This window comes from Cervus canadensis, chromosome 4, assembly GCF_019320065.1.
Source record: "Cervus canadensis isolate Bull #8, Minnesota chromosome 4, ASM1932006v1, whole genome shotgun sequence".
In the NCBI taxonomy this organism is placed as follows: Eukaryota; Metazoa; Chordata; class Mammalia; order Artiodactyla; family Cervidae; genus Cervus; species Cervus canadensis.
Window position 1 is genome coordinate 14345188 of NC_057389.1, and position 27920 is coordinate 14373107.

Genomic DNA, 27920 nt, shown 5'->3' on the forward strand with positions numbered 1-27920 from the left:
TTAAAGAGGGCTTCCCTGGTGGCTCAGATGGTAAAGAATCTGCCTGCAATGCAGGAGACCTGGGTTTGATCCCTGGGTGGAGAAGATCCCCTGGAGAAGGGAATGGCCACCCAACTCCAGTATTTTTGCCTGGAGAATACCATGGACAGAGGAGCCTAGAGGGCTACAGTCCATGGAGTTGCAAATGTTCGGAAACGATTGAGCGACTAACATTTTCACTGAAACATTAGTACTTTGGGTGTGACATGGGAGATGGTAAAAGGAGGGGACGGCCTAAATTTTATCCATATCACAAGTCTCTTTTCAAAATATAAGGTATCTTAACAAACAGTTTCTGATAACCATAGTGCATAACATGGATTCCATGTAAGGGGTTGGGTATAAGAAATGAAGACAAGCATATAGCATTGGGGTTATTCATTAAAATTTCATTTTCCATTTCAACCTCCTCATTTCCAGTGAGGAGACTGAAACCCAGAAAAGTCCTCTGCTCCAATTATTAACTTGTGGTCTCAGCTGTAATCAGGGAAGGTCACGTTGTAATCCTGCACTAACTGCAGTTTCAATTCTCACATCAGAATGCACATACCAGACCCAGTTTCATTTGTAAATGAATTCTACTTCACCCTGTTAGCTAAGATTTGCCCACAAAAATTAAAAACTTTTGGCTGAGTTATGAAACTGTTAAGTTAAAAATAACTTAATACACAGGCTGTTTTTTAAAATAAATTTAACATATAATGATTTTCATTTTACCTGTGTATAAACTTAAGGTTTACTTTAGAAGGTAATTTAAAAATTATTATTAATTTCAGTATCTTTTAACTCAACTGAGGATAGATATCTCAGCTTTCCTGTGGGTATGACCTTGCTTTGCTCTTTGAGTCATCTGAATTACCTAGTTTACAAAGGACCAATTTAGTTTAGCTGAAACAGGAGTAGAATTTGTAAAAAATGATCATCCATTATCTAATATTTATAGAGCTCTTAATAATGTTAGGCACTTGAAACACAGCACAAGAACTCAGATATGCACACATATACACACAGACCCCTTATTCTCAGATTAGTAACCCTACATATTGTTTTGGCTGATATATGACATGGTTCTCTTTTCAGTTGTATTTGACTTCACGCATCCGTTTACTCGGGGCTTCCCTCCTAGCTCATTTGGTAAAGAATCTGTCTGCAATGCGGGAGACCCGGGTTCAATTTCTGGATCAGGAAGACCCCCCCTGGAGAAGGAAATGGCAACCCACTCCAGTATTCTTGCCTGGAGAATCCCATGGATGGAGGAGCCTGGCGGGCTATATGGTTCATGGGGTCGCAAGAGTTGGGTACAACTTAGCGACTAAACCACCACCACCACCATCCCTTTAATCACTGGACATTTACTGAACCCTGGCTAGAAGCCTGGTCCTATTCTAGGCAGTGGCGATATAATGACCAATTGAACAAAAACAGGTCTTACTCCTATACTGCTTACATCCCAGTGGGAGGACTCAGACTCAAAATAAGTCAACAAAAACCAAGATGATTTCCGAGAGTGAAGAGTGCTATAAAGATAATAAAACAGGATCATGTAACAGAGGGTGGCTGGCTGAGGGTTCCTTCAGACAGGATAAAGAAGTGACATTTGACTGAGATCTGACTATAAATAAATCAAGCATATAAGTGTGGCAGGGGGGAAGGGAGGCATTCGAGGTGGAGAGGGTGGCATGGGTAAGGGTCCTGGGGTGGGATGGGCTTAGCAAGCTGGAGGAACAGAAAGAAGTTGCTGCCGCGGAAGCAAGGGGGGCACAGGCATACATGGAACAAGGTGATGCCGGATGCTGAATCAAGATGCTTAGTCCGAAGTGATGTGGGTTCATTATGGGCCCACAGTCAGGTGGGCTGGGATCACCAGTTTCTTCCAGCCTTGGCTTGCTTCCTGCCTTCTCTGGGTACCTACCATCTAGTCCTTGGGAGTCTTTCTTGTCTCCGTGGGAAAAGTTCTCAAAGTCCTTTGGCTTCACATCCCCATGAACTTAAGTTGTGAAGTCTTCCTCACCCTCACCCCCTCTCCGCCCCTCACCATCAGCATCAGTCCTTAGAAATCCCACTCTGGCCTGGACACGTATCTCACCCAGCTAGGTCTGCACACTCACAGCTCTGACAGGGCTGGTCTACCTTTGGAAGAATGGAATTCATTTACTCACAGGAAGCGAAAACTCAAAACAAGCTCCCTCCCATAGGATTCTGCCTTTGTCTTAACACACAGACACGCTCTGGTCTCTAAAAGGTTAAGCTATTACATGAGAACGCCAGTACTAGGATAATTCAAAGTTTGAGTTCAACTAATTTTTCTTCGAGGCCACTGAACAGATTTTCCCTTGCAAGGGAACAATTCCTTCCCTTGTTAGAAGGAATTCAACCACATTCCTTCTAACATATACGAGCACGTCTCCGTTTAACTTAAGTTTTATAGAAAGGAAATGGTCAGGAACAGTCTGTGTCTGGCTGAGTCACTCTTCCTGGCAGGCCCAGCCTGTCATAGGGCCTCAGTCTTAAAAACAGTTGACAGGGTCAGAAGTGTAACCATCCACACCAAATCTGCCTCTATTGGACTCTGACTCCAGGACATCAGGTTCAGTCCATTTATAGGGAATTTGTGTGACTTTTTTCCTGCTCAGGTGCAGACTCCTAAGAAGACACAGGCCCTGTTTCCACGGACCATGAATCCACACCTTCTGCTAGAAGCTGCCTCTCCCATCTCGAAAGAAGTACAGAGTCTGCCGGCCAGGAGACCCATAAAACAGGCACCTCATCTTGAGCAGACAAGATGGATAAAGTATGCACAGATTACATCCATCCTATCTGCTGTTGCAGGAGGACATGAAAAGAATTAATGGCATGCCTTTCTTGGATGTTGGTTGTGGTTCATAATAAAAGTTTTTATTGAATGAATCGGAACTCAAGTCTCAAAGTAAGAATTCAAGTTTTTAAAGTAACAATGATATTCCGAGAGCCAGGCAAAGCTGCTGCATCACTGTCTTCTAAAATCTCAGGAAAGGCCCCTCAAGTGAGGCCTCATGCTAGCCTGAGACCTGACGACTCTACATAGAAAAGTGTCAAATCCTCTAGAATAATGGTCCTGTTGTTTGATACACGCGGCAGGAAAATCCTGGCTGTGACCAAATGCCAGCTGTGAGGCCTTGGTCAGGTTTAGGAGCACTTCTAAACACTCACTTTCTCACCTGAGCAATGAAAATAACCCTACCTGTATCTCAGAGAGAGGCTGAGAGGACTGTATGAGATGAAGTGTGGCCTGAAGTCTGTGGCTCACAGGTTAGAAATCCCTGCTCTGGGGAAGGGAGAGGCCCAAGGCCTTGAACCCGTGGCGGTGGGACAGACTCATCAACCCAGGGCAACCCCTGTGCATCTAATTTTAACTCATGATGGGTCTTAGTGGCTGCTGAAATTTTTTTTGAGCTTTGTTATTTATATAATGCATGTGCCTAGTCACTCAGTTGTGTCCGACTCTGCAACCCCATGGGCTGTAGCCTGCCAGGCTCCTCTGCCCATGGGAATTCTCCAGGCAAGAATACTGGAGTGGGTTGCCATGCTCTCCTTCAAGGAATCTTCCCACCCCAGGGATCGAACCCAGGTCTCCCGCATTGCAGGTGGATTTTCTACCATCTGACCCACCAGGGAAGTCCATTTATATAAGAGAAAAACAATTGTTTTTTATTGGAAAGAAAGTGTTTTTTTTTTTTTTAGGACTGGTCATGATTCTATTACCGGGAAACAATTTGATCCTTTTGAGGTTTGCTTTTAAGCTTTGTTAGGTTGGACAAGAACAGCCTTCAGAGCAGAACTAATTTTTTTTCAATACAGTGAGTACTGGACCCAGCGATTCTGACTGGTGAGAACATGTCCTGTGACTGGTCTTACAGGAACTCTGGAGATGATATGAAATTATATATGCAATGCATCTAAGCCCACACTCAAATATACTATGATTGCTCAATATCTTCTGTGTGTGATAAGTCGCTTCAGTCATGTCCAACTCTTGGAAACCCTGTGGACTGTGGCCCAGCAGGTTCCTCTGTCCATGGGATTCTCCAGGCCAAGAATACTGGAGTGGGTTGCCATGCCCTTCTCCAGGGGATCTTCCCGACCCAGGGACTGAACTCATGTCTCTGAAGTCTCCTGCATTGTAGGCGGGTTCTTTACCACTAGCGCCACCTGGGAAGCCCAATAACTGCTAGCTGAGGGGAACCTGGGACCACTTCTGGAGTTAATGCTGAAAGGCCTCCTAATGAGTGTGGCCTTCCAGAGCCGGAGCAGCAGGTCGTGGTGTTCACGCATCAGCTGTCAAAGATGACAGCCCCTCTGGACCTCACTGTCTTAGGTCTCCCAGGTGATGACAGTGTCACACGGTGTGTGAGTGTGAGTGTGGGAGGGTGATCCAGGGTCATCAAGATCTGCAGGAATAAACGTGACCTCAGTGTTTCTGGGAGTGGCAAGGCTCCTTCCGAGGTACTACAGGGTGTCAGGACAGCATACGGGATAGGCAATTTCAACAGCCTTTGTGGCACATTTCAGTATTAGTAAAATACCCACAGAACACGCAAGCTCATTGCTAAATGAACAAAGAAGCAAGTCGGTGACCAGGCGTACAAATGGGGAAAATGTCAGTGCTCAAATCCCTTCACAGTAAAAGAAGGAACTTTGGTTTGCAAGCTGGGCCACAGCCTCCTGGCAAACACAGGTTTATTTCCCTTTTACACTAAAGACAATCTTATGTAAGCAAATTGAGATTAAAAAGGAAGGAGTGTTTCTGCCTTAAATAACTAAAGAAAACCCCAGACCACTATATGCTACAGTGGTTTCCAGATTCTGGATACTGGTCAGCAAGGCCGGTGTCCCCCAGTGAGGGCAACAGACCAGGGATGCCCTGTGATCGCCACCGTCTACTGCCTGCAGAGTTTCCAGCTGTCGGACCGCGCGATGGCTGTCTGTCTGTCTGGGCTGAGGAGATGAAGTTGGGAGTTCGAAGGTCAAGGGGAGGGCACTAGGGAGGAGAGCTGCAAAAGTTAGCTCCAGAGATGTGCATGTGAGGAGAGCCCGAATGTGGGGAAAGAATACCCAGAAGGAAGGAGCAGAGACATAATCAAAGGCGTTCCCAGGGGCCAGGACCAGGACGTGTTCCAGCAGTCAGAACCATTGGGTAGGGAATGAAGAAGAAAAAGGCTCCTCCTCTAAAAGGTGCCCTGGTCCAGCCAAACAAAGGTTAAAAGCAAATGCCAAAGGATCAAAGTGTCTCCAGTAACTTAACTATGTTTCAGAACCAAGCTCCGGAAAACTTAAAGCAACACTAACAAAAAGCACTGGCAGAATATAAAAATCACATCTGTTTGTCATCTAATAAAAAATTACACGGCATGCATAGAAGCTGAAAAATGCAACTTTGGGTTTTTCCATTCACGAGAAAACTATAATGTGCAAGAAGCATAGTATCTTGATTGCAGGGCTGGCTATGTGAATCTACAGGTAATAAAATGGCATAGACTATATCTAAGTTTCCTACTCTTGATATCATATTATAGTTGTAGGCAGTGTAAGCAGTGGGGAAATGGGGTAAACGGTATATCGCACCAGCCGTATTATCTTTGCAACTTTCTGGCAATCTATAATTATTTCAAAATAAAAAGCTTTCTAAAAGTATGTTTAAGGAGAAAAATAGCAAATATCTTAATAAAACCACCCAGGGACTTCCCTAGCAATTCAGTAGTTAAGACCCTGCACTTTCATTGCAGGGGACATGGGTTTGATTCCTGGTCAGAGAACTAAGATTTCACATGGCCAAAAAAAAAAAAAAAGTCTGAGATGAAAAATACACTGCGATTAAGAACTGATAGGACATTGCAGAAGAAATGATTAGTGAACTTGGAGACATGGCAACCGAAACCACCCAAAATGAAACAGAGAGTGAAGGGCCAGAGGACAGTCAACAGACCATCACTGAGTTATGGGGCAATCCCACGCTGCTAATACATGCACAACCACAGCCTCCAAGAAGGAAGAGATGAGGAGACAAACCAAAATACTAGAATAAATGATGGTCAAACATTTCCAAACTGCATGAAAATATAAACTCACAAGAAGCTCAACAAATACCTATTAAGAGTGACGAGTTGGGTATGAAGGAGCAACCTGAGGTTCAGACTCCCAGCCCCCAAAGACTCAAGAGATAATGGAGCCAAGCCACGGGTGAGCGCTTTTCTTCTGCCCCAGCTAAGTCATGGTGCCTTCCACTGCCGTGAGGGTGTCACAGAGTTCCACCCTCTCCACCCCAAAGGGTGGGAAGGGCCTTGTCTACCTTTCCACGAAGTTACAGCCCTCAAGAGGAAGCTGACTAGGGATTCTCCAGCTTGCAACAGCCTCTTAAGTAACAGATCAGATGCTACATTTGATGGAATTTGTGGGCACACAATTACCCAAAACCTTTTGCATTAAATAAACACTGAAAGCCCTCAAAGGTTTAACTTGGTAGCTGATGTGTCTGTGTGCTCAGTTGCTAAGTTGTGTCTGAGTCTCTGCAACCCCAATAGAATGTAGCCCGCCAGGCTCCTCTGTCCGTGGGATTTCCCAGGCAAGATTACTGGGGTAGGTTGCCATTTCCTTCTCCAGGGGATCTTCCTGATGCAGGGATCAAACTTGCATCTCCTGCATTGGCAGGCAGATTTTTTTTTTATCACTGAGCCACCAGGGAAGCCACTTGGTAGCTGGAATACTCAAATAATTGCTTAAGCTGTTTTAAAAATCCTGTATGTTGAATGCTCTGCAACACTTTATCTGATTATCCTTAAAAGCAAAACAAATATTTATCCTCTGAATGTCAATTTAAGTGTTTGAAACTACCGGAAGTTAATCAGATTCATATCTGATAAATATGGGAAGGCTATCAAAATGAAAAATAGTGATTTTAATGAAAAAAATATTGAAGGGGGATATGAAACAGTTTTGTGTCCTGAATGCAAAAGTGAAATTGGTTTCAGAATTATTTGAACAATGGACATCTTAATTACAAAAGTTTTCAAGTTACTACTGAATTTTGTTTTATTGATTTTAAGTCACCATTTTCTTTCCTATTGCGTACTGATGCCTCTTAAAATCAATATAAAGCTTTGGTCAGAGATTAGTTGATAGTTATCTTTCTTTCTTAGCACTTTCTGATCAGTGCATTTTTAGATCGGTGGTGTCTTAGGCATGATGAAATGTATTTTTCAGGATAAGGACTCTCATTAAAATATATGTTTTGACATATTTGTTGACAAGTCAGTTCCATTAGTTAAGTCACCCCGTGAAATGAAAAGCAAATATTGTGTTTCCACATGAAAGCACATGCTTTATTGGAAAATAGTATCTGGAAAAAGATTCTTTCCAAGGAGAGACAGATTCCCCAATACTAGCAATTATAAAGCTGTGACTTTTATACGCAAATGTTCTTTTACACCATGGTTGTAAGTAGTCTATGAACAAATACAAGTTGTTTTCACTACAGAAACACGTATAAATAGTGTTACCCCACACGCAGTTCAGTAAATAGGCTATGTTAGTCCTGTGTGAAACACTGCTAAATAGGTCACAATGATAAGTCCTAAGATTAACTCATAACCTATTACACAGAAACTCACTCAGTGAATGAATCATCCCATCCACAGCAGTCTTAGTAACTCACGTTATGGTGGCCATGGAGTTTTTTTCCTGATTACTCAGTGCCGTTCATGGTCTCCAGGCAGAAGGCCCCGGGGTGGTCTAGCTCAGGTCTTTCTAGTCTGAGGTGGCCGCACTGACGGGGTTGGGAGGACACTTTCTTCTCCCACTCTAGTTGGGCTGGGACTGTTTCCCTGGGGCCCTGCTTCCCATCCACCAGGAGGGAGGAGCTGTCCTTACACTCCCTTACATTTTAGAGCCAAGGGAATGGAATGATTCAACCTTGCTTAAAGATCTTTCGAGTAAAAAGAGGGCATGAGGAAGAAAGAAGGCAACGAAGAGTCAGGGAAGTGAGTTACAAAAACTGAAAATAGCCTTACGGAAGCCTATGGAGTTGGCATTGGGTAGAATTTTTAAAATAGATAACTTTATTGACAGTTTTGGATACTAGTTAAGAGTATAGACTCTGGAAAATGAGTTCCATCCTGGGCTCCACTATTATATAACTGTGTGACCTTGGACAGGTTATTTAATTAAGTTGTGCCTCAATTTTCTCATCAGGAGAATGGGGGTTGTTGTAAGGCATGTGTGTGTGTGTGTAACCCCTACATATGTTCAATATCAAATGATCACTAGTTCTCTACTACCTTTATCAAATCTATAAAGATAGTGCTTACATAATTTGCTTTCTCTCTTATTAAACTACTTCTCACCGAGGTGCTAATAATTAATATATTATCCCTCCTATGAATATCTACAATTTAAAAGAGAATGCACAGGAAGGCAATCCTTAATTCAGAGGTTAAGGAAGTTGCTAGTGGTGGAATTTCAGACATCAACAATAATCCAACTGGGAAAATATTAGATGATACCTCCTAAACATAACTACTCAGTAAGATTCCTCCCCTTGTCCCAGGTGGGGATGGTGTGTATCTCTGAACCTATGTAAGGTGTGTGTCACTTTTTTTTTGATTCTTGTATTCATATACATGTGTTATTTTCAGAGAAAACAATTAGTCTTCATCGGATTTTGAAAGGACTATAAACTAAAAATAATTAACAATCCTTGCTGTCTATGCTGCCTTAGTGCTTAAATCATGATTCTCTGTCCATATATAAGAGATGCCCTTCTAGCCAAACACATGTGTGTACACACACACACACACACACACACACACACACACACACACATAAAGGGTGGCGGCAGCAGCTTTACTCTGGAAACCTCTCTTGAAGATTCCAAAAGAAAAAGGCACATAAAACATTTCTCCCTTTAAGGTCTAAGCAGATAGATGTACAGATTTAGCTTTGATCATTGTTAAAACACTTTCTTCCATTATCCTTTTATTATCTATGCTGTTTATTATTCTTCTCCCTCTAATGAAAAAAAATAAGTTTAGAATAAAGAGAAAAGTATAAAGAAGAGAAAATAGATTACTCAAAATCTTGCCAATCAAGACAACTACATTCAGTTATTTTTCTATTTTTATGCAAATGCAAAATATGCACAATTTGTTAAATACATGGAATTATTGGTCTCTCATCATCATTTTTTACCTATCATAAACATTTTCCTCCATCGTTAAATGTTCTTAAAGCATGGTGTTAAAGATGACTTGCTCACTATTTTTGTGCTGTTAACTTCATCAATTTATTAAAGCTGTATATTTGTTTCTCTAGTTTGTTATTATTATAAATAAAGCTATGGTGAATATCTTGGTACACAGGCATCAAGTACACCTCTGATTACGTATTTGAAACAAATTTCTAGAAGTGGAATTTCTGGGTCAAAAAATTTTAATTGTTTTTCTTATTTATGACTCTGGGTCACTTATTTCTCATTTCTTAATATTAGTATGTCTTCATTAAAAGAAAAGTTTAATCATATTTCTAATATTTCTAGCATTATAATTTGTAAGTTTTCAAATACTTGAAGAAAATTCATATAAATGTCAAAAACAAGGCCCTTTCTTCTTAAAGCACACACATACAGCTAACATAGGCTCATTCAGAAAGTCAAAATCAGCAATGTGTCAATATTTTGACTGCCGAGACAAGAAATACTTATTCCAACTGGACACTGCACCTCAGGAGGAATTTCCTCCTTTTAACCACTGGGTGTCCCCTGAATCCTATTTTTAAAGTTATCACCAGCTCCTATCTAACAAATAGTTCAGCAACCTCTCACCATATAACTGGTAGAAGGAACCCTCATTATTTTTTAAATGCATTATTTTAAAAATTAGTCATTCAACTTTATATTCAGCTTTCATTTTTCAGGGAAACAGATGCACGGTTTCAGACTTTACTAAGTAAACTCAGTGTTTTAAGAAGGTAAGCAGGAAAAAAAAGTAACAAAATTGCATCAGAGAAGTAATTTTTACCCCAAACACTAAGTGAAACCAAAATTGGAATGTGAACATGAGATCACTTTAGCTCTCCGCTTCCTGTAAGAAAAGTGTTTTCTTTGAAACTGTATTTTGCAGACTTCAGAGTGATATATTTCTGGAAGGTACTGAAGTCCAAACATTACGTACCTTGAGCTCAAATGAGACTGCTTAGGAATCAGAGACTTGATTTGAAGAAGAAAGAGAACAGGGGTGCCCACCTTAATGTGAAAAACCAACCACAAAGTCCACAGTCTTAATGATTAAGATAAACATATGTGTAGAAGTCACTCCTGAGCTCTTCCCAAATAAAGTCTTTCTTATTTGATACTGGTCAATTGATAAAAGAATCCATTCAGCTATAAACACCTGGCAAGCAATCCAAGAAATCTGTACCATGTGATATATCTTGACAATACTTACCTCTTTCTGTGTAAATAAACACTGATTTAATCTTTTGTTTCATTTTGTTTTATCTGATGCTCACTATATAAATGCACGTACACTGGAAGAAGAGTCATCAGTGAAGAATCTCCACTGACTCAGCAGCCTCTGGCTCATAACAGAAACAGCTCTCAAGTGAACTGACAATATCCCAATCTCCAAACAAGAAAGCTCCCTCAGGCCCCAGTCGCGGGTCTATCACCAGCCGAGATGCTCCTTCCGGCCTTCCCACCCGCGAGCCGGCCACATCCAGGCTCCCCACCCCTTCTGTCGCTGCTTCTTTGACTCGATCACTGGTTTCTCCTTCCCACCTCCTTCAGGCAGCCATTGATTAACATTTGCTTTTAGTTTCTCTCTTCTTTCTCCCCACTCTCTTCTTCAATTATTTCAACCAAGAATTTTAGCAGTGAGGGTTAAAAGGGAAGATGAATGGGAGCTTGAGCAGCTTCAAAAGAAATATTTTTAAATAGTTCATGAGGAATACTAAACTGAAACGTCATCTAAAGAGGAGTCATTAAATAAGGAGTAAAAAGAAAAAAAAGAATGGGACGCGACTTAGTGACTCAACAACAAAAGGAATGAGGGGAGAGTTAAGGAACGAGGTCCTAGGAGAAGTAGGAAGAAATAGGGTTTGCATTTCTGCATTTCTCCCTGCAACCAAAGCCTCCCGTGTGGTCCAATGACTCCTTGGAACCACAGTACCCTCAATGTGCTTCAGAGCCACGCTGTCCCCAGGACATGGAGACAGGAGATGGCTGAGGGATGGGGTGGGGTGGGCAGGCGTTTTAAAACGAAAAGGAAATGAGAAAGGAAAAAAAGGAAGAAAAGCTCATATTTTTCAGGAACTGCATTATGTGCTCTGTAAGAATTATCTGTGTTACTCGAAATGTGCTCAGAAGACCACCGTCAGAAGAGTCACCTGAGATGACCGGTAAAAATACTGAAAGCCTGATTACACCCTGATCTGGGCCCAGGAGTCTGAAATTTTCATACTATCTCCAGGTGATTCATAGGCATGCTTAAACTTGAGAAATACTGCATAATCTCACATAATGTCCTAGGAGAAGAGGAACAAAGTTTAGAATAAATTTTTATGATACCAACAAAATGATGCTCTGACCTGTGGTATTGGAGAAGGCTCTTGAGAGTCCCTTGGACTGCAAGGAGATCCAACCACTCCATCCTAAAGGAGATCAGTCCTGAATATTCATTGGAAGGACTGATGCTGAAGCTGAAACTCCAATACTTTGGCCACCTGATGTGAAGAGCTGACTCATTTGAAAAGACCCTGATGCTAGGAAAGATTGAAGGCAGGAGGAGAAGGGGACGACAGAGGATGAGATGGTTGGATGGCATCACCAACTCAATGGACATGAGTTTGAGTAAACTCCGGGAGTTGGTGATGGACAGGGAGGCCTGGCATGCTGCAGTCCATGGGGTTGCAAAGAGCCAGACACGACTGAACAACTGAACTGAACTGAACTGAACAGTGCTCTACACATTTACTAAGCGTTCTGTAATAATGCTGATTGAAATATAAAAGACTAATTTATGATGTCACCTTGCTAAGAGGTTTTGACTTCACAATGAACTATTTTTGGAAGGTCTTAATAAGGTACTATGTACATTGGTATATGGTAAAATATTACTGACTTTATGACAAGAATCATACATATTCAGTCCTTAAATGATAAATTGTGCTATGGGCACAATTTTAGGTCATCCTCCCTTTTGAATCAGTCATTCCATTATCTTTTAGAAGCTAATAAAGTCTAGAGAGAAGACTGAAAAAAATATAAATGTTAAAACAGGATATTTCAGGATTAATATTTAATTGATTTGTCCCTCAGGTTTTCAGGACTTAAGATCTAAAGTCAAGAAATTTAACTTCCATTCAATTTCTTTGATTTTTTTAACTTTAATTCTAATTTCCTATGCTATAAGGTACAGTCTTCAGAGACAATTTTGGTAGGACCTAAGATCTTAGGCAGTTAGGCTCATTACTCTGAAGTGCACTAATAATAATAGCTATTTTTATTAGTCACTCCCTACTACTTATATAACATTTTGTATATCACAGATTCTTAATTTAATGCAAAATTAGTTTCATGCTCTTGGTTACAGAGGGACTGTATTTTCTAGCAACTGGCATTTATTTCTGGGTGTTACAGAGTTGTTTTGGAACAAAAAAGACTACTAAGCTTAATGAACTACCAAACTTCCTTCCTTTTTTAATGGGAAAGGCTTGGCAATATATAGCCAACAAAAGAATTTGAGTCCTGGCTCTAAAGCAATAAGGGGCTTATCTTTATTGCCAAGCAAGTTCTCCTCATTGCCTAGTAAAAATAATAACAATAGTAATAATAATAATAATAGCAGCCAACACCTTCGCATGTCCCAGGCACTGTTTTAGACACTTCATTTGCTTGGTCTCATTGATCTTCACATTAACTCATGTAGAACCTGTCACTGTCTGCATGTGACACATGAGAAAGGTGCCCTTAGAAAGGCAAAGTAATCCGCCTAAGAACACCCAGCTAGTCCGGGGCCTGCTCTCAGCAGTTACAGCATGCTGCCTCCGTGGGCCCCGTGGACTGGGGGCGGGCTCACTGGGTTGGCAGTGTGGCTTTTCAACGCTCCCACAGCGCGTGAGAAAGAAGATGCTTTCACCGTGGTCTCAAGATGGCAAAGAGCTTTTGTCCTGAATTTGAGAAACTCCCTGCGTTTTTCTCAGAATTCAACCTGAAAACATGTCTTCAGATAAACAGGCTGTTTGAATGGCTACATAATGGCTGGTATTCTAACCGTAGGTTTCGAACTTAAATCCATAGATGGCTCGTGAAGACCCATATGGCAGGCTCCACATAAGAAAATACAGATTCTGTTACCTAAGTAAACAAGTATCAGTCGCTGAAAGGCAAGCAATACCTGAAGTACGTCATGATGACATACACACAGAGGCAACTGCGCCAGAAACCACTCTGAGAAATTCCAGAAAAGAGGAGACATTCCTAAACCGACGTTCCGAATTCCTAAACCTTAAGCCCTTCTGTTGAAACTCATGAGGAACTACACACAGTTAACAAACAGAACAGAATCTGCAATGAAAAAAAGCCTACTTCACAGGTTATACTCGAAGGAGGCTAGAAAAGAGGAGACTGGATTCAAGACGCAAAGGGGAGACTAGATTCAAGACGCAAAAGAGACTCATTAGGAGACCACCCCGGGAATTCCTGCTACAAAATAATCTCGACAGCAGGTTCTACTCATCTTCTCACAGAAGAGGCTGCAATTTGACTCAACAACAAAGGAAGTCAGGGAACTGCCAAAACTGAGGTAAAATCTCCACCCTGACGGTAATTGAGCAGGACCCTGTGGAGGCTTCCCGGGAAGGACCACCTCCCACCCCCTCACCACCTCCTCCACCGGCCTCTGGTTTGCAGAAAAACTTTGGCCTCCTAGGCCTTGCCTGAGTTCCAAAAAAAGACATTTAATCAGATAAGTGAAGAAGATGAAAAACCAAGGGAAAACAGGCAAGAAAGACGCCGTTTTCCTGAAGGCTGACACAGTAAATCTCATAAAATGATACACTACAAGGAGAAAATTTCAGAAACGAAGACTGTCTGCATCCTTAGTAGGAAACAAGATGGCATTGCCTCTGTGAAACCCGGGTAGAGAGCCACAGACGCAGAGAAAACAGAGATGGGAAAATAACAGAGTGAAACATAGACAGAGATGTGGGAAGATTGGATTAGAGAGGGCTACGATGCAACAGGGGAAAAAGGCAAAATTTAAACCTGTATTGGAAGTTTCATGGAGCAGAATTTAGATGACAGAAATAAATATATGGGGGATAAACTTCAGAAACTGTCGCAGAATACAAAGGTAAAGGTCAAAGAGAACACTGAGGCAGGCGACTAATGAATGTCTGGTCTCAGAATTACATGCATGTTTAAAGAGAAACTGAAATAAGAGCAATAATTAAATAATAGACATTCTAGGAAAAATTAATAGAAAAACACGCATGTAGGCACATCCTGGCAATTTTTTAAAATTGTCAGAATAAAAGAAAAAGAAATCACCAATAGACCAAAGCAGGAAAAACAAGTTCTCTAAGAATAAATAACAATTAGGCTCCCTCAGTTATCTTTTTTATAGCACAAAATGTCAGAAAACTATGGAGCAACAGGTACAAAATTTTAAGGGAACAAAACTGTTACCCCAAAATGTACAATTTTGTAGTAGCATCTTGAGTGAGGCCAGCAGAAAAACATGGTTAGGATCCACACAGACGCAGAAAATCGCCACCCATGTGCCTTCACTGAAAAATAAATTATCCTAAAAATATTCTAGTTAATGGAAAAAACAATCAAAATTTAGAATTAAAAAAAAAATTGGAACTGCCATTGAAAAGGATTTTGGAACTTCCTTTAGTGAGTTTAGCCTTCCCAGTCGGACACCCAACAGAGTCTGGATCTCCAGGTAAGACAGACGGGGACTGCCCTTGGGGCACCTTTTCAGTGCGGCCTCCTTCTTGGCACTGGGACATGAACTTGTCCAGCACAGTCAAGTCCCCACAATTAAAATGGACAAGAGATTGTAATGACTTAACACCCCTTAAAATAACATTTGCTGTGGCACTCTTCCAGAATTTGCTAAGGACGGCTTTATCACTTGCTGGCGGGAACACTGTCCCAGAAAACTTGTTAACAAGAAACATGTTTTCCTCTCTCAAACACACAGCACAAAATAATAACCAGATTAAATACTATATGAAATGCCAAGGCACTTAAATACAATTTTCTATGTATTTAAAAGTGGAAGCGTTAGTCGCTCAGTCGTGTCCGACTCTGTGACCTCATGGGTTGTAGCCCACCAGGCCCTTCTTTGGGCTCTGTATCCATGGAATTCTCCAGGCAAGAACACTGAAGTGGGTTGCGGTTCCCTTCTCCAGGGGATTTCCCGACCCAGGGGTGGGACCAGAATCTCTTACATCTCCTGCTTTGGCCGGCAGGTTCTTTACCACTAGCGCCACCCGGAAAACCCCATGTATTTAAAAGCCACACACAATGATGACTCCCTTCAACTGGAAAATATTTATCTATCACAAAGCACCTTGTTTATCATCTTTAGTCTAGGCCCTTTTAGTCTAGGAATGTTCCTTTGTTATCTCAGCTTAAACATAAAATATGGCTTCCCTGGTGCCCCAGATGGTAAAGAATCTGCCTGCAATACAAGAGACCCAGGTTAGATCCCTGGGTTGGGAAGATCCCCTGGGAAAGGGAATGGTTACCCATCCCGGTATTCTTGCCTGGAGAATTCCATGGACAGAGGAACCTGGTGGACTGTGGTCCATGGGATCGCAAAGAGTAGGACAAGACTAAGCGACTAACACTAATACACATAGAAAAAAGATGAAGGAAGATACTCAAAGATGGAAATAGTGGCCATCTCTCTAGGGGCTGGAATTCTAGATGACAGTGTTTTTTTCTATAAAATTTTTGATACCTTCTAAATTTTCTTTAGAAGAAACATATTGAAATATGTTTCAATATGTTTCAATAATGATACATAAGAGCTACATCATTATTATAAAGCTACAAAAATCAGTATATATAATAACTATGAACATATAATATTATCACGATTTGAGAGTACACACAAAATTTTGTGGTAGCAGTTATAACTTAAGTGGTAAGACTGGGTAATACTTTTGCTTTTCACAAGTACGTATTACTTTCGTGATTAAAAAAGACTAATCTCATCAAGACAAAGAGTATGTTAGAAAGAAATTTTAAAATGTTGGGGTAATTCATGGACTTTAGAAGGAGGAGAGGTAAACACACTTAGGGGAAGAATACCACCAAAGCTGTTATGGTAAAGCTGCTGCTGCTGCTAAGTCACTCAGTCGTGTCCGACTCTGTGCGACCCCAAAGACGGCAGGCAGCCCACCAGGCTCCCCCGTCCCTGGGATTTTCCAGGCAAGAATACTGGAGTGCGTCACCATTTCCTTCTCCAATTCATGGAAGTGAAAAGTGAAAGTGAAGTCGCTCAGTTGAGTCCGACTCTTAGCGACCCCATGGACTGCAGCCCACCAGGCTCCTCTGTCTGTGGGATTTTCCAGGCAAGAGTACTGGAGTGGGTTACCATTGCCTTCTCCGTTATGGTAAAGAGAATTTATCAAATATCTTTAGGGCACAATTTCAACTCTATACATCTCCCTTTCTTTGCCCATAAAAATATATCCATTATTAAATCTGAAGTCCTTAAAATAGGCTCTGTGAGATCGTGTGCATCACATGTCTTAAATTCTATTCCTCAGGACGTCATGGAAATATGCTGCTAAGATGCTCACTCCTCCAGGGTGGTCACATGTGGCAGTCAAACACTTTAAATAGATTTGATTGCAGGTTTGGAAAGGCTACTTTGTTCCACTGTATTTAAAGGTGCTGCTAAATGTTTTCATTTTTCTTTTTCCTACTCTGTAGTCATTTTATCTTTGGCTTTTTTAGTCCATTCAACTTTTGGTCTTACAGTGCCGCTACACCTGAGAAGGACTTAAGTTCTTAACGATTGTCACAAACAACAAAACATACATTTTCAAAGAAACTTACTCAACTCCATCCTCAAGCATTTATATTGCAGATGCAACATGACAAATGATGTTTTAGTTGCAAGAGTCTATTAAAATAACTGCAGACATCCTAGGATCACTTAGTGGGTGTATAGGGGTCATATTCAAGATAAGTACAAACCATTTATGGTAGCAGGAGAGAAAGAACTCTGAAATTCACACAGCTGCATTCATCCCCAGGTATTTTTACCTATAACAATATTATAATGGTTCTTGTCTAATCCTAATCATTTTTACTCCTGGTTAAATCTTCCTGAAGCCTTTTCTGTACGCTTTTTCTTGCACCTCCAAATGAAAGGCACTGAAGGACCCCTGAGCAGAGAAAGCACATTTTCAAACTGACTTTGTTTCAAAAGCCTGGGTTAGTCCTTGGAAGCTTAACCAGTATGTTTGCATATGCTTGGGGACAACAAGCTGTTTACCCTTTGGAGGTAAATGCTAGTTGGAAAATGGATAACCAACCCCCGCCCATTCCCCGCCCCCCCCCCCCAACCCGCAACTAAGGTTCTTAATCTTACTTCTTGTTCAACAGAACAGTAGATAAGAAAGCATTTGTGAGAAAGAAGCAGTTTTAGGAAATCTTTCTCTAGTAATTGAAGAGGATAGTAACTGGCTGTGGTGGTAGGAGGGCAGATGACAAGTCCAGAGTGCACGTGGTTTTATAATCACGAACATAGAGTAAAGATAATGCCTAATGGACGATTTCCTTGAATTGCCTCCAGGGCCATAATATGTCATCCATGACATAAAGAATGAGAGACTCCTTGGAGACAGACCATATTGGAACTATAACTAGACCACTAGATGACTCCACCCTCACATCCGTCCACCCTATCAAACAGATATGGGCAGAATTTGGCGAGATAGTAAGCAGTCTTCAGTCTCAGGCTATCTGAATCTCTGCAGTGATTTATGTCACGGGAGCAGGGCAAAGCCCGGCTCTCCTCTCTGTCAGCCAGCTGGGGTGGAGCAGAACAGACCCAGATGACCAGGTTCTGGCACAAACGCAAGAGCTGTGAATCTAAATTTCCCAGACGTGTTATGAAACAAAGTCAGACTTGCTTGAACTGCTGATAAAAAGAAAAAAAATTTTTCTTCTCCTAAGATGGAAGCTCAGCCTTTCAGTTTCAAAGAACTGCAAGCACAGTCATCACACAGACACAGAAGTTTCGAATTCTCCTCTAGTTGTACTGATAACAGGACTCCTTATCAATTTTCCCAAGCCCTTAATAAAAATGAAAATGAGGCATTTTATAGTCCAGATATTAGAAGAGATCTAATACTGGGTGAGCAGCTGTTGCCTTAATGATAGCTGTACATTTAAGACATAATATTTAAGCTTCCACATAAAAATGTAATTGTTGAGAATAATCCTCTAAGAACTAGGATTCTTAGAACTAGGTCACTATCCACTTGATTGAACTGGAAGATTTCCTTTCTTGTGCAAATATTTTAAACTTGATTAATATTAACATAAAGAATAACATCTAAAAACATTATTTCCTGATCTGGACAATAAAGAGACAAAGTTGTCTCTTTATTCAACAGGAAACCTATTTGATAGATAACTTATCTGGGAATATATTTAAAGAGTAGTATTGATAGGGGAACTGAGTGATACTATGTACATAGATCTCTGTGCTAGTAAAAGTTGGTTTGTTCCCGTGGAAAAAAAGTTTAAATAATTTAACCTAGAACCAGGGTAAAACCTTAATAAAAGTTTATTTTTACTTTGTAAAGAAATCTTCCTTCCATGGATACAAAAATGTTCACTGCAGATTTGCATGGTAAGAAATAATCTAAATTATACTGACTTGGGTGTTGGTAATGGAAACAATAGTAGACAGCTGAGGACTAAACCTTAGTGTAGAATTCATAGTAAGTTCTAGTCATAATGGCTTCCATCATACTGAATATACTGAAATATAAGGAATATTTCAAAACAGCAGAAAATAAGCAGAAAGAGAAGCTAATTTCTGGAAGCATGTTAATAAGAGAGAAAAATAAAATGGTTACTTTATGCTTTTTAAATTTCCAGGTATCTTTCAGGACCTGGCTCTTTTACAAACTGGGGTGAATGATGATAATTATTTCTACTGAATGAAGATGAATATTCCATTGAGATTTCAAATGTAAAAAGCAGCAAAAGGAAGCAAGCCTAGGACCCTCTCAGAGGCTAGCACTTTCACACGACCCTTCCATGGAGACCAGACGATGCTGATACTAAACATAATGGGATATCGTTCAGTGAAAGGAGAAATTCACGGACTCAAAGACAACCCATCTCAAAGTAAGGCTTGCTTTCACTAGTATTTCCACAGGATGGAACCAAATAAAAATAGTCCTTTTCTCTCCCTTTTGTTTATGAACCTGAATGACTGGTTTCATCTAGGTTATCACTGTTCTCCTTTCACGATGACTCTCACAAAAAAAGATTTCCTTTTCAACAATAGCATTTGGTTTCCCTTCTGTATGTTTTCGCTTACCAAAAAAAAAAAAAACAATTAAGATTCACCAATTCCTATAAAGACAACACCCTAAATAACTGAGTTCTATGTCTAAATGAAAACTATTTCTAGAGGAAATAGTTCCTCTCTGAGGAACACTTTATTTATTTTTAATGATTTCCACTTGCAGCATTGAAGCAGCTCTTAGTTAAAACTAAATTTGCCAACATTCTAGTAGGAGATATTGGTGACCTCATTATTTATTTCATGATAGAATTCACAATTTAAAAACAAGAGAAAATGAAAATTCAGTATTGTAGAAATTACCTCATCTGATCCTTTCTTTTCTCCTGACTTGGAAGACGATCCACTGGTTTTTCCACTGACATGCTGTAAAAATATTAAAAGAGATAACGTTTAATAGAGGGAGGTGATACAAGATAATATAATAGTGACTTTAATCCCAAAGGGCTAAATATACAGACTATAAAAACAAGGACACCTTTAATCTTCCTCCTGAGACCTGTTAATAATTCTCCATTGACATAGGTGACCTTCAAAAATAAAGGGAAGCTACAGACACTTATTTGGGATGCAGAAAGTAAGTCTCTAATTAACCAGACATAGATCTGATGGTGGTGCCAAGGCGGCATCTTGTCTCCTACAAAATGCCTCCTGGAATTTCAAAGCCCAAATTGCCAGCATAGGCGACATCTGGTTCCTCATGGAGATGAGATGTCTGAGGACCATGTTGAGCCAAAGCCATTACTTAAGCCTCAGTTCAGCATGAACTCAAGGGAGGAAATTCTCTGGAGTTCTGTCTGTCTATTTACCAACACAGAAAGATAAAGCGTGCATTGGGAAGACCATACCTGCACCGCTCATTACCTGTGGCTTTAGAATTTCATTATGTCCTGAATCAGAATTGTTTTTCTCACGAGGACACTGGTGATGAATGGAAGTATTTTTGCATGCATGTCACGTTGCTTCAGTCCTGTCTGACTCTTTGCAACCCCATGGACTGCAGCCCACCAGGCTCCTCTGTTCATGGAATTCTTCAGGCAAGTACACTAGAGTGGGTTGCCATGCCCTCCTCCAGGGGATCTTCCCAACCCAGGGAGCAAATTCACATCTTTCTCTGATATCTCCTGCATTGGCAAGGAAGTATTTTTATGTGGTATATAAAAGCTTCAAGTAGTTTACAAGTAGTTTATTTGGTTTGATAAGATAAAAGAAGCCATGCAGATTATTGAATTTTTCAAAAAAATATTTATTTTATTTATTTTTGGTGGCATTGGGTCTCAGGTGAGGTGTGTGGCCTTTCTAGTTGCTGGGGTGGGGCTTAGTTGCACATGGGATCTTAGTTCCCCCATCAGGGATCAAACTCACACCCCCCGCACTGGAAGGCAGACTCCCAACCACTGGACCAACAGGGGAGTTTGCATTCTTGAATTTTTTTTGAGAAATGAAAATATTTTATGTTTCTGAAAATTAGGGACAAAGAATTGCTTTATTTCTTGTACAAGTGGGATATGCAAGAAAGTGGGAAAAGGAACCTAAATAAATATAAGAAAATGAAAAGCTCACTATTGGGTCTTAGCCCAATAACCTTTAGTTAAATTGAAACATAAAACCCCATCATGTTCCATACAGTGGAATCAAACCTGGATATGCAGGTCACTTAAGTTATTCAAATGAAAAAGAATGACAATAATAACATAATAATAATGTTTACCATTTTTTATTACTTACAAGGCACTTTCATATACATTTTTATCTGATACAATAAAAGACACTCACATGATTTCATGGATTAAAATAATTAAGAATAAAAGTCATGTGATGTGCTTTTCACAAAGACATACACCTAGTAAATGAGAAAAGCTTGCAAAGCTGGTTTTCTGACTGTAAATCTATTGTCTCTATGCTATGATAAGAGCTTCCCCCATGGCTCAGTCTGTAAAGAATCTGCCTGCAATGCCGGAGACCTGGGTTTGATCCCTGGGTTGGAAAGATCCCCTGGAGAAAGAAATGGCAACCCACTCCAGTATCCTTGCTTGGAAAATCCCATGGACAGAGGATCCTGGTGGGCTACACTCCATGGGATCACAAGAGTCAGACATGACTTAGTAACTACACTGCACATACTATGATAAATGAAACAAGATAATATTTCTTTAAATCATATCAACAGATATTTTTGTAAAATAAAAAGGCTAAGCAATATTAGACATGTGGGTGAAATCTTTCGGTAGTTCTTTGTATAAAAACTAGAAAGAAATCACTTTCACAAATGGAAAACTTTTCCCCAAACAGAAACCTCTCATGAATTTCTGCCCACAGAAAAGTAGGTAGACAGCAGTATCTTGGTGAATGAAGCTCTCTACAGGGTTTGTTTCACCCAGATGACCTAGTCAAGAGCTTGTCCACCCCTGGAGAAGGAAATGGTAACCCACTCCAGTATTCCTGCCTGGGAAACTTCATGGACAGAGGAGGTGGTGGTGGTTTAGTCACTAAGCTGTGTCCTGCTCATGCGACCCCATGGACTATAGCCCACCAGGCTCCTCTGTCCATGGGATTCTCCAGGCAATACTGGAGCAGGTTGCCATTTCCTTCTCCAGGGGATCTTCCTGACCCAGGACTTGAACCCGGGTCTCCTGCATTGCAGGCAGATTCTTTACCGACTGAGCTATGAGGGAAGCACAGACAGAGGAGCATGGCGGGCTATAGTCCAAGGGGTCACAAAAGAGTTGAACACAGCCTAGCAACAACAACAATGCTCATGTTTACATTTACAGCATTATTTACAATTGCCAAGACACGGAAGCAACCTGTATCCATCAACAGATGACGAATAAAGAAGATGTGATGTATGTAAAAGAAAAAAAAAAAGAGTTTGTCCATACTAGAGAGCAGTAGGTATTGAGTAATTAATGAATCTTGAAAAAACAAGAGCCATTTAAAAGCCTACATATATATGTCAGAGCTAGATGGCAATTGATAAGTTTTAAGAATAACTGGTGAGCAAAAGGGAAGCATTATTCAATGTTTGGAGACAGAATTTGAGAGGGATGGGTCTACATGACACAAATGTATTCAAATTGTCTCCTTTCAGAACCGGTAAATTTAGAACCATGACATCACATTCATTTCTTATCACCAGTAGGTAATATATAGTACCAACAATATCCACTGTTTAAACACACTGAACATACTGCCTCATTTACTTTTAAGAAGTACGATTACTCCACGTAAGAAATGTGCTTACTAGCTCAGTAGTGTCCGACTCTTTGTGACCCCATGGACTGTAGCCCACCAGGCTCCTCTCACCATGAGATTCTTCAGGCAAGAATACTGGAGTGGGTTGCCATTTCCTCCTCCAGGGGATCTTCCCGACCCAGGGACTGAACCCACGTCTCTTGAGTCTTCTGCATTGGCAGGCGGGTTCTTAGCCACTCGCACCACCTGTGAAGTCCCATTTTAGAAATGAGAATACAGACAGGCAACTCGCTCTTGTCTTGGGCAAGGCTCCATGCTCTCCGCAAGGTCCCACTTTGCTTCACGCTCGGGTGGCAAACATATATTATGATTTACCCTATGGTAAACATGCAGACAGCCTTTTCTCTTTAAAACAAAGGTAGATAGATATCTCACTATAAAATGTTTATGAAGTTGATTCCCTGCTGTTTCAAAATTGCAGTCCCCCAGATTAACCAACATCATCAGTTATTTGCTTCCACTGAAATGCTCAAAATCCCTAACAATTACGTAGTTTCCAAATAATAGTTTGAGAGGGAGATGTAGATGTATATGTGTGTGTGTATGTGTGTGTATATATATATATATATGTATATATATATATATAGCAAATGCTTTTTTTTTGCTTAAAGTGTCTATTATAAATAAGTTTTACAAAATGAGGTTTTAAAAAAGCAAATACTTTTTTTTAAATGTTGACTTGCAATGACATATTATAAAAATTATGTACTATAAGAATTGGTGTTTTTTAACTTCAAAAGAAACATTTGCTCTCAATAAAGTAAGTATAATAATATAAATGAAAATCACATTTTTTAGGAACTATAAGGATTATTTTTCCAGTTTTTTTAACCTGGCTTTTTATTATAAAAATTTTCTAACATATAGAAAAGTTGAAAGAAAAATACAATGAATATCCATAGTCCCACCACTTAGAGTCAACAACTATTAACTATTGTTACCATATAATGGACAGATACATAATCTACATATATTTGTATATGTACCAGCATTTGAACATAAATTGTAGATATCCTGAGACTACTCCTAAACATTTTATCAAGCATGTCCTTAAATTGAGGACTTTTCCTTCTGTAACTACAATACATCCTCACTCTAACAAAACTCTAAGAGAATTAATAAGAATGACCTAATGCCATTCAATTTCCAGTAAATAACAACTTCATAAATGAAGTGCTGCCTTGCATTTCTTGGAGCTTATTCAACATTCAGTAGCTTGTGCTGGGCTGTGCTTAATCACTCAGTCGTATCCGACTCCGTGCGAGCCCAGGGACTGTAGCCCGTCAGGCCCCTCTGTCCATGGGGTTCTCCAGGCGAGAATACGGGAGTGGGTTGCCATGCCTTCCTCCAGGGGATCTGGATCTTTCTAACCCAGGGATCGCACCCAGGTCTCCCACACTGCAGGCGGATTCTTTACTGTCTGAGCCACCAGGGAAGTCCATTCAGTAGCTTACTAATGATATAAAATCAGTTAAGTCTTTTCATGGAGAGAGACTCAAAGGGCATGATTTCTAAATTCATGGAATACCTGTGTACTTTCCATATACTTTCCATTCCACTGGTGAAATAAATGTTTGGACATTATACAATTCAGATGTGATCCAGCTTAGGAACCCGCAGCAAGTGTCTCAAAGAGTGAAGAAAGAAATCTTTGTCTATTATCACTACATGTAGTTGATGGGTTGGGATGAGCTGAGATAAACATGGAAAAGGGAAGGAGTCAGGAACTGAACCACAAACCTGAAATATCCAGGAAGGACTTTTCTGTAAGAGTGGAAAGAAACTCACACATTCTAAGCATCTCCTTTGTGAGCCCAGCGCTGGGCATTTCCTCTCTGTGGTCTCCTTGACTGCCATCTCAGTAAAAAACTCTAGGGACACAACTGACAGCTCATTTTATTGATAAAGAAATAGGAAGTGAAACGTGAGGTCCTCCTCAGTCACACTACATGTCAGCTACATGTGTGGGTTACAGTCTGGAGGCCAGAGATTGGGCTAGTTAACAGCTAGCTGAAAATTTTGATGCCCATCAAGAAAGTATTAATCCAATGCTCTAAACGGAAAACAAAGCAAAAAATCAACAAAACCCAGATAAAACCTTCCTATTCTAAAACTGTTCTTTTTTTTTTTTTTTATGAAATTAATCAGACACACAACAGCAAAGTGTCATCCTGTTTTAGGATGTTTTAGGAGCTGGACAGGAGCAAAGACAGGAAGTGCAGGATGCCAGCCCTAAAGCAGGAGACATTTCATTAGGAGGATAAGGCCCCGGAAGCCAGCAGCTAAGATGAAAACACATGAAAGAACAAGAGTGACAGGCGTTCAGAGGCAGATAAAATATCAGATAAAGGGCTTTTTGGTCTTGCTTCAAAAAGAATTTTCCAAACTGTTTCCTGTCTCCTGGCATCGCTATATATTTGGTAAGCATAGCTGTCCTTTGTCCTCATTCTAGAAGACAGCATTAATATGCATACAGTTTTCTGCCCTAGCAATCTCACAAATGTGTCAGGAAATCAACAGGAGCAAGGAGCCATGAAGCTTGGCACTGTGCTCCCACCCAGCTAAGGACGCACGGGAGCGCCAGGCTTTGACTCTGCAGCATTTGGGGCCGCCTCCCAGTGCTACCCAGATACACCCTGACACACCCAGAGACAAGGGCATATGTCACAGGATGAGATGAAGCTCAAACTTCTACACATATTAAAAGAGAAGGAAGACAGACAAAAATTGAGCTTCTGCAAGTCTAAGCTCAGCTGTGAAAGAGCATCAAAAGCTAGTGTGCTTCTGAAATGCCTCTGTTAGATTTAAAACCAAAAAAAAAGGAACTGAGTTTCCTTTAGGGGATGACAAAACATTGTAAAATGACCTTAAAGTGATGCTTGGACAACTCTGTACTCAGTACTAATAAAATAATAATACTGAGTTAATAATAAAATGGGGCTTCCCTTGTGACTCAGCTGGTAAAGAATCCTCCAGCAACACAGGAGACCTGGGTTCGATCCTTGGGTGGGGAAGATCCCCTGGAGAAGGGAAGGGCTACGCACTCCAGTGTTCTGGCCTGGAGAATCCCATGGGCTGTATAGCACATGGGGTCGCAAAGAGTGGGACATGACTGAGCGGCTTTCACTTTCACTTTCAATAATAAAATAATAAAATATTAAAAATACTGAATAGTATGTTTTAAAGAGCAAATTATGAATTATATCCAAATAAAACTGTTTAAGAAAATAATAAAGATTATGTGAAAACAGCTGGAAGATTTTCCTTCTGCAGTTTGGGGAATGCTGATGGAGATGAATGTTTGTATGTCCATTGAGAGCTGCGGCAAAATCAAGAAGTGATGAAACGTAACCCCAGGGCCCTCTGGAGCCTGGTGCACCCCGCTCAGCTCCCTCCCTGCACCACTGCTGCAGACGGAGACAAAGGCTTGCTGGGGAGGGTGGGGTGGGCGTGCTCCCGAAGGATCTGAAAGCCTTCATTTAGCTATGGGTTGCTCAACGGAAGAAAAGCTATGACAAACCTAGACAGCATATCGAAGCGATGGGAATACCAGACCATCTCATCTGCCCTCCGAGAAACATGCATGCAGGAAAAGAAGCTGGACATGGAGCAATTGACTGGTTCACATTTGGGAAAGGAGTAGATCAAGGCTGTATATGGTCACCCTGCTTATTTAACTTATTTGCAGAGTATATCATGTGAAATACCACGCTGGATGAATCAGAAGCTGAAATCAAGATTGCAGGGAGAAATACCAATAACCTCAGATATGCAGATGACAGCACTAATGGCAGAAAGTGAAGAACTAAAGAGCCTCTTGATGAAGGTGAAAGAGGAGAGTGAAAAAGTTGGCTTAAAATTCAACATTCAAAAAACTAAAATTCTGGCATCTGGTCCCATCACTTCACGGCAAATAGATGGGGAAACAATGGTAACAGTGACAGATTTTATTTTTTTGGGCTCCAAAATCACTGCAGATGGTGAATGCAGTCATGAAATTAAAAGACACTTGCTCCTTGAAAGAAAAGCTATGACCAACCTAGACAGCATATTAAAAAGCAGAGACATTACTTTTCTGACAAAGGTCTGTATAGTCAAAGCAACAGTTTTTCCAGTAGTCATGTACGGTGTGAGAGTTGGACCATTAAGAAGGCTGAGCACTGAAGAATAGATGCCTTCAAACTGTGGTGCTGGAGAAGACTCTTGAGAGTCCCTTGGACTGCAAGGAGATCAAACCAGTCAGTCCTAGAGGAAACCAACCCTGGATATTCATTGGAAGGGTTGATGCTAAAGCTGAAGCTCCAGTTCTTTGGCCAACTCATTGGAAAAGACCCTGATGCTGGGAAAGACAGCACAGGAGAAGAAGTGGGCGACTGAGGATGAGACAGTTGGATGGCATCAATGACTCAATGGACATGGGCTTGAACAAACTCAGGGAGATGGTGAAGGACTGGGAAGCCTGGTGGGTGGCAGTCCATAGTGTCGAAAAGAGTCAGACAAGACTTAGCGACTGAACAACAACTCATCTTTCAGTGCAGGTCTCAAGCACCCAAGCACTTTTGGAAACGCTTAAGCTAGAATCCGGGGATTCAGATTTAGTTTATCCAGTGGTGATGCTGGGCACAGATGTACATCCCTGAACTTCCCCAGGTGAAACTAACACCCAGCTAGGACCGAAACCACTGCCTGGAGAGGAGCTCTGTGGGCACCATGACAGGAAGTAGAGGTTTCTACTCCTCCAATCACCCCCATGAGTCAGCACCCGTGGGAGCTTCCCCAAGTCAGACAGGCCAGGGCAGCTCAGGGCCTCCTGGGTAAACCGACTTTCAAGGCAGGAACCCAGTGCCCTATGTTCAACCCAGCATTTCCTGACTAGTTCTGAGCCTTGTCCTGCTAATGGCACATCAGATCTTCATGTTGCATGTAAGTCTCTATTTTCTTAGTAAAGCAAACGAATCAGCACTTTATTATATATGCTCCTGCTTACTGATTACTTCTTAAATGTATATTTTGCCTGCTCAACCAGAT

General features: G+C 40.9%; 1 protein-coding gene across 9 annotated transcripts in view; it reads right to left on the reverse strand.

The window, feature by feature from the left end:
- The window catches only part of CAST (calpastatin), a 123849-nt gene that overhangs the window by 86857 nt on the left and 9072 nt on the right, over positions 1 to 27920 (reverse strand). For all 9 annotated transcript variants that reach the window (XM_043464599.1, XM_043464600.1, XM_043464598.1 and 6 more), the window contains exon 2: positions 19941 to 20003. In XM_043464599.1, coding sequence (XP_043320534.1) covers positions 19941 to 20003 — 63 coding nt within the window. The remainder of the gene's footprint in view (positions 1 to 19940; positions 20004 to 27920) is intronic.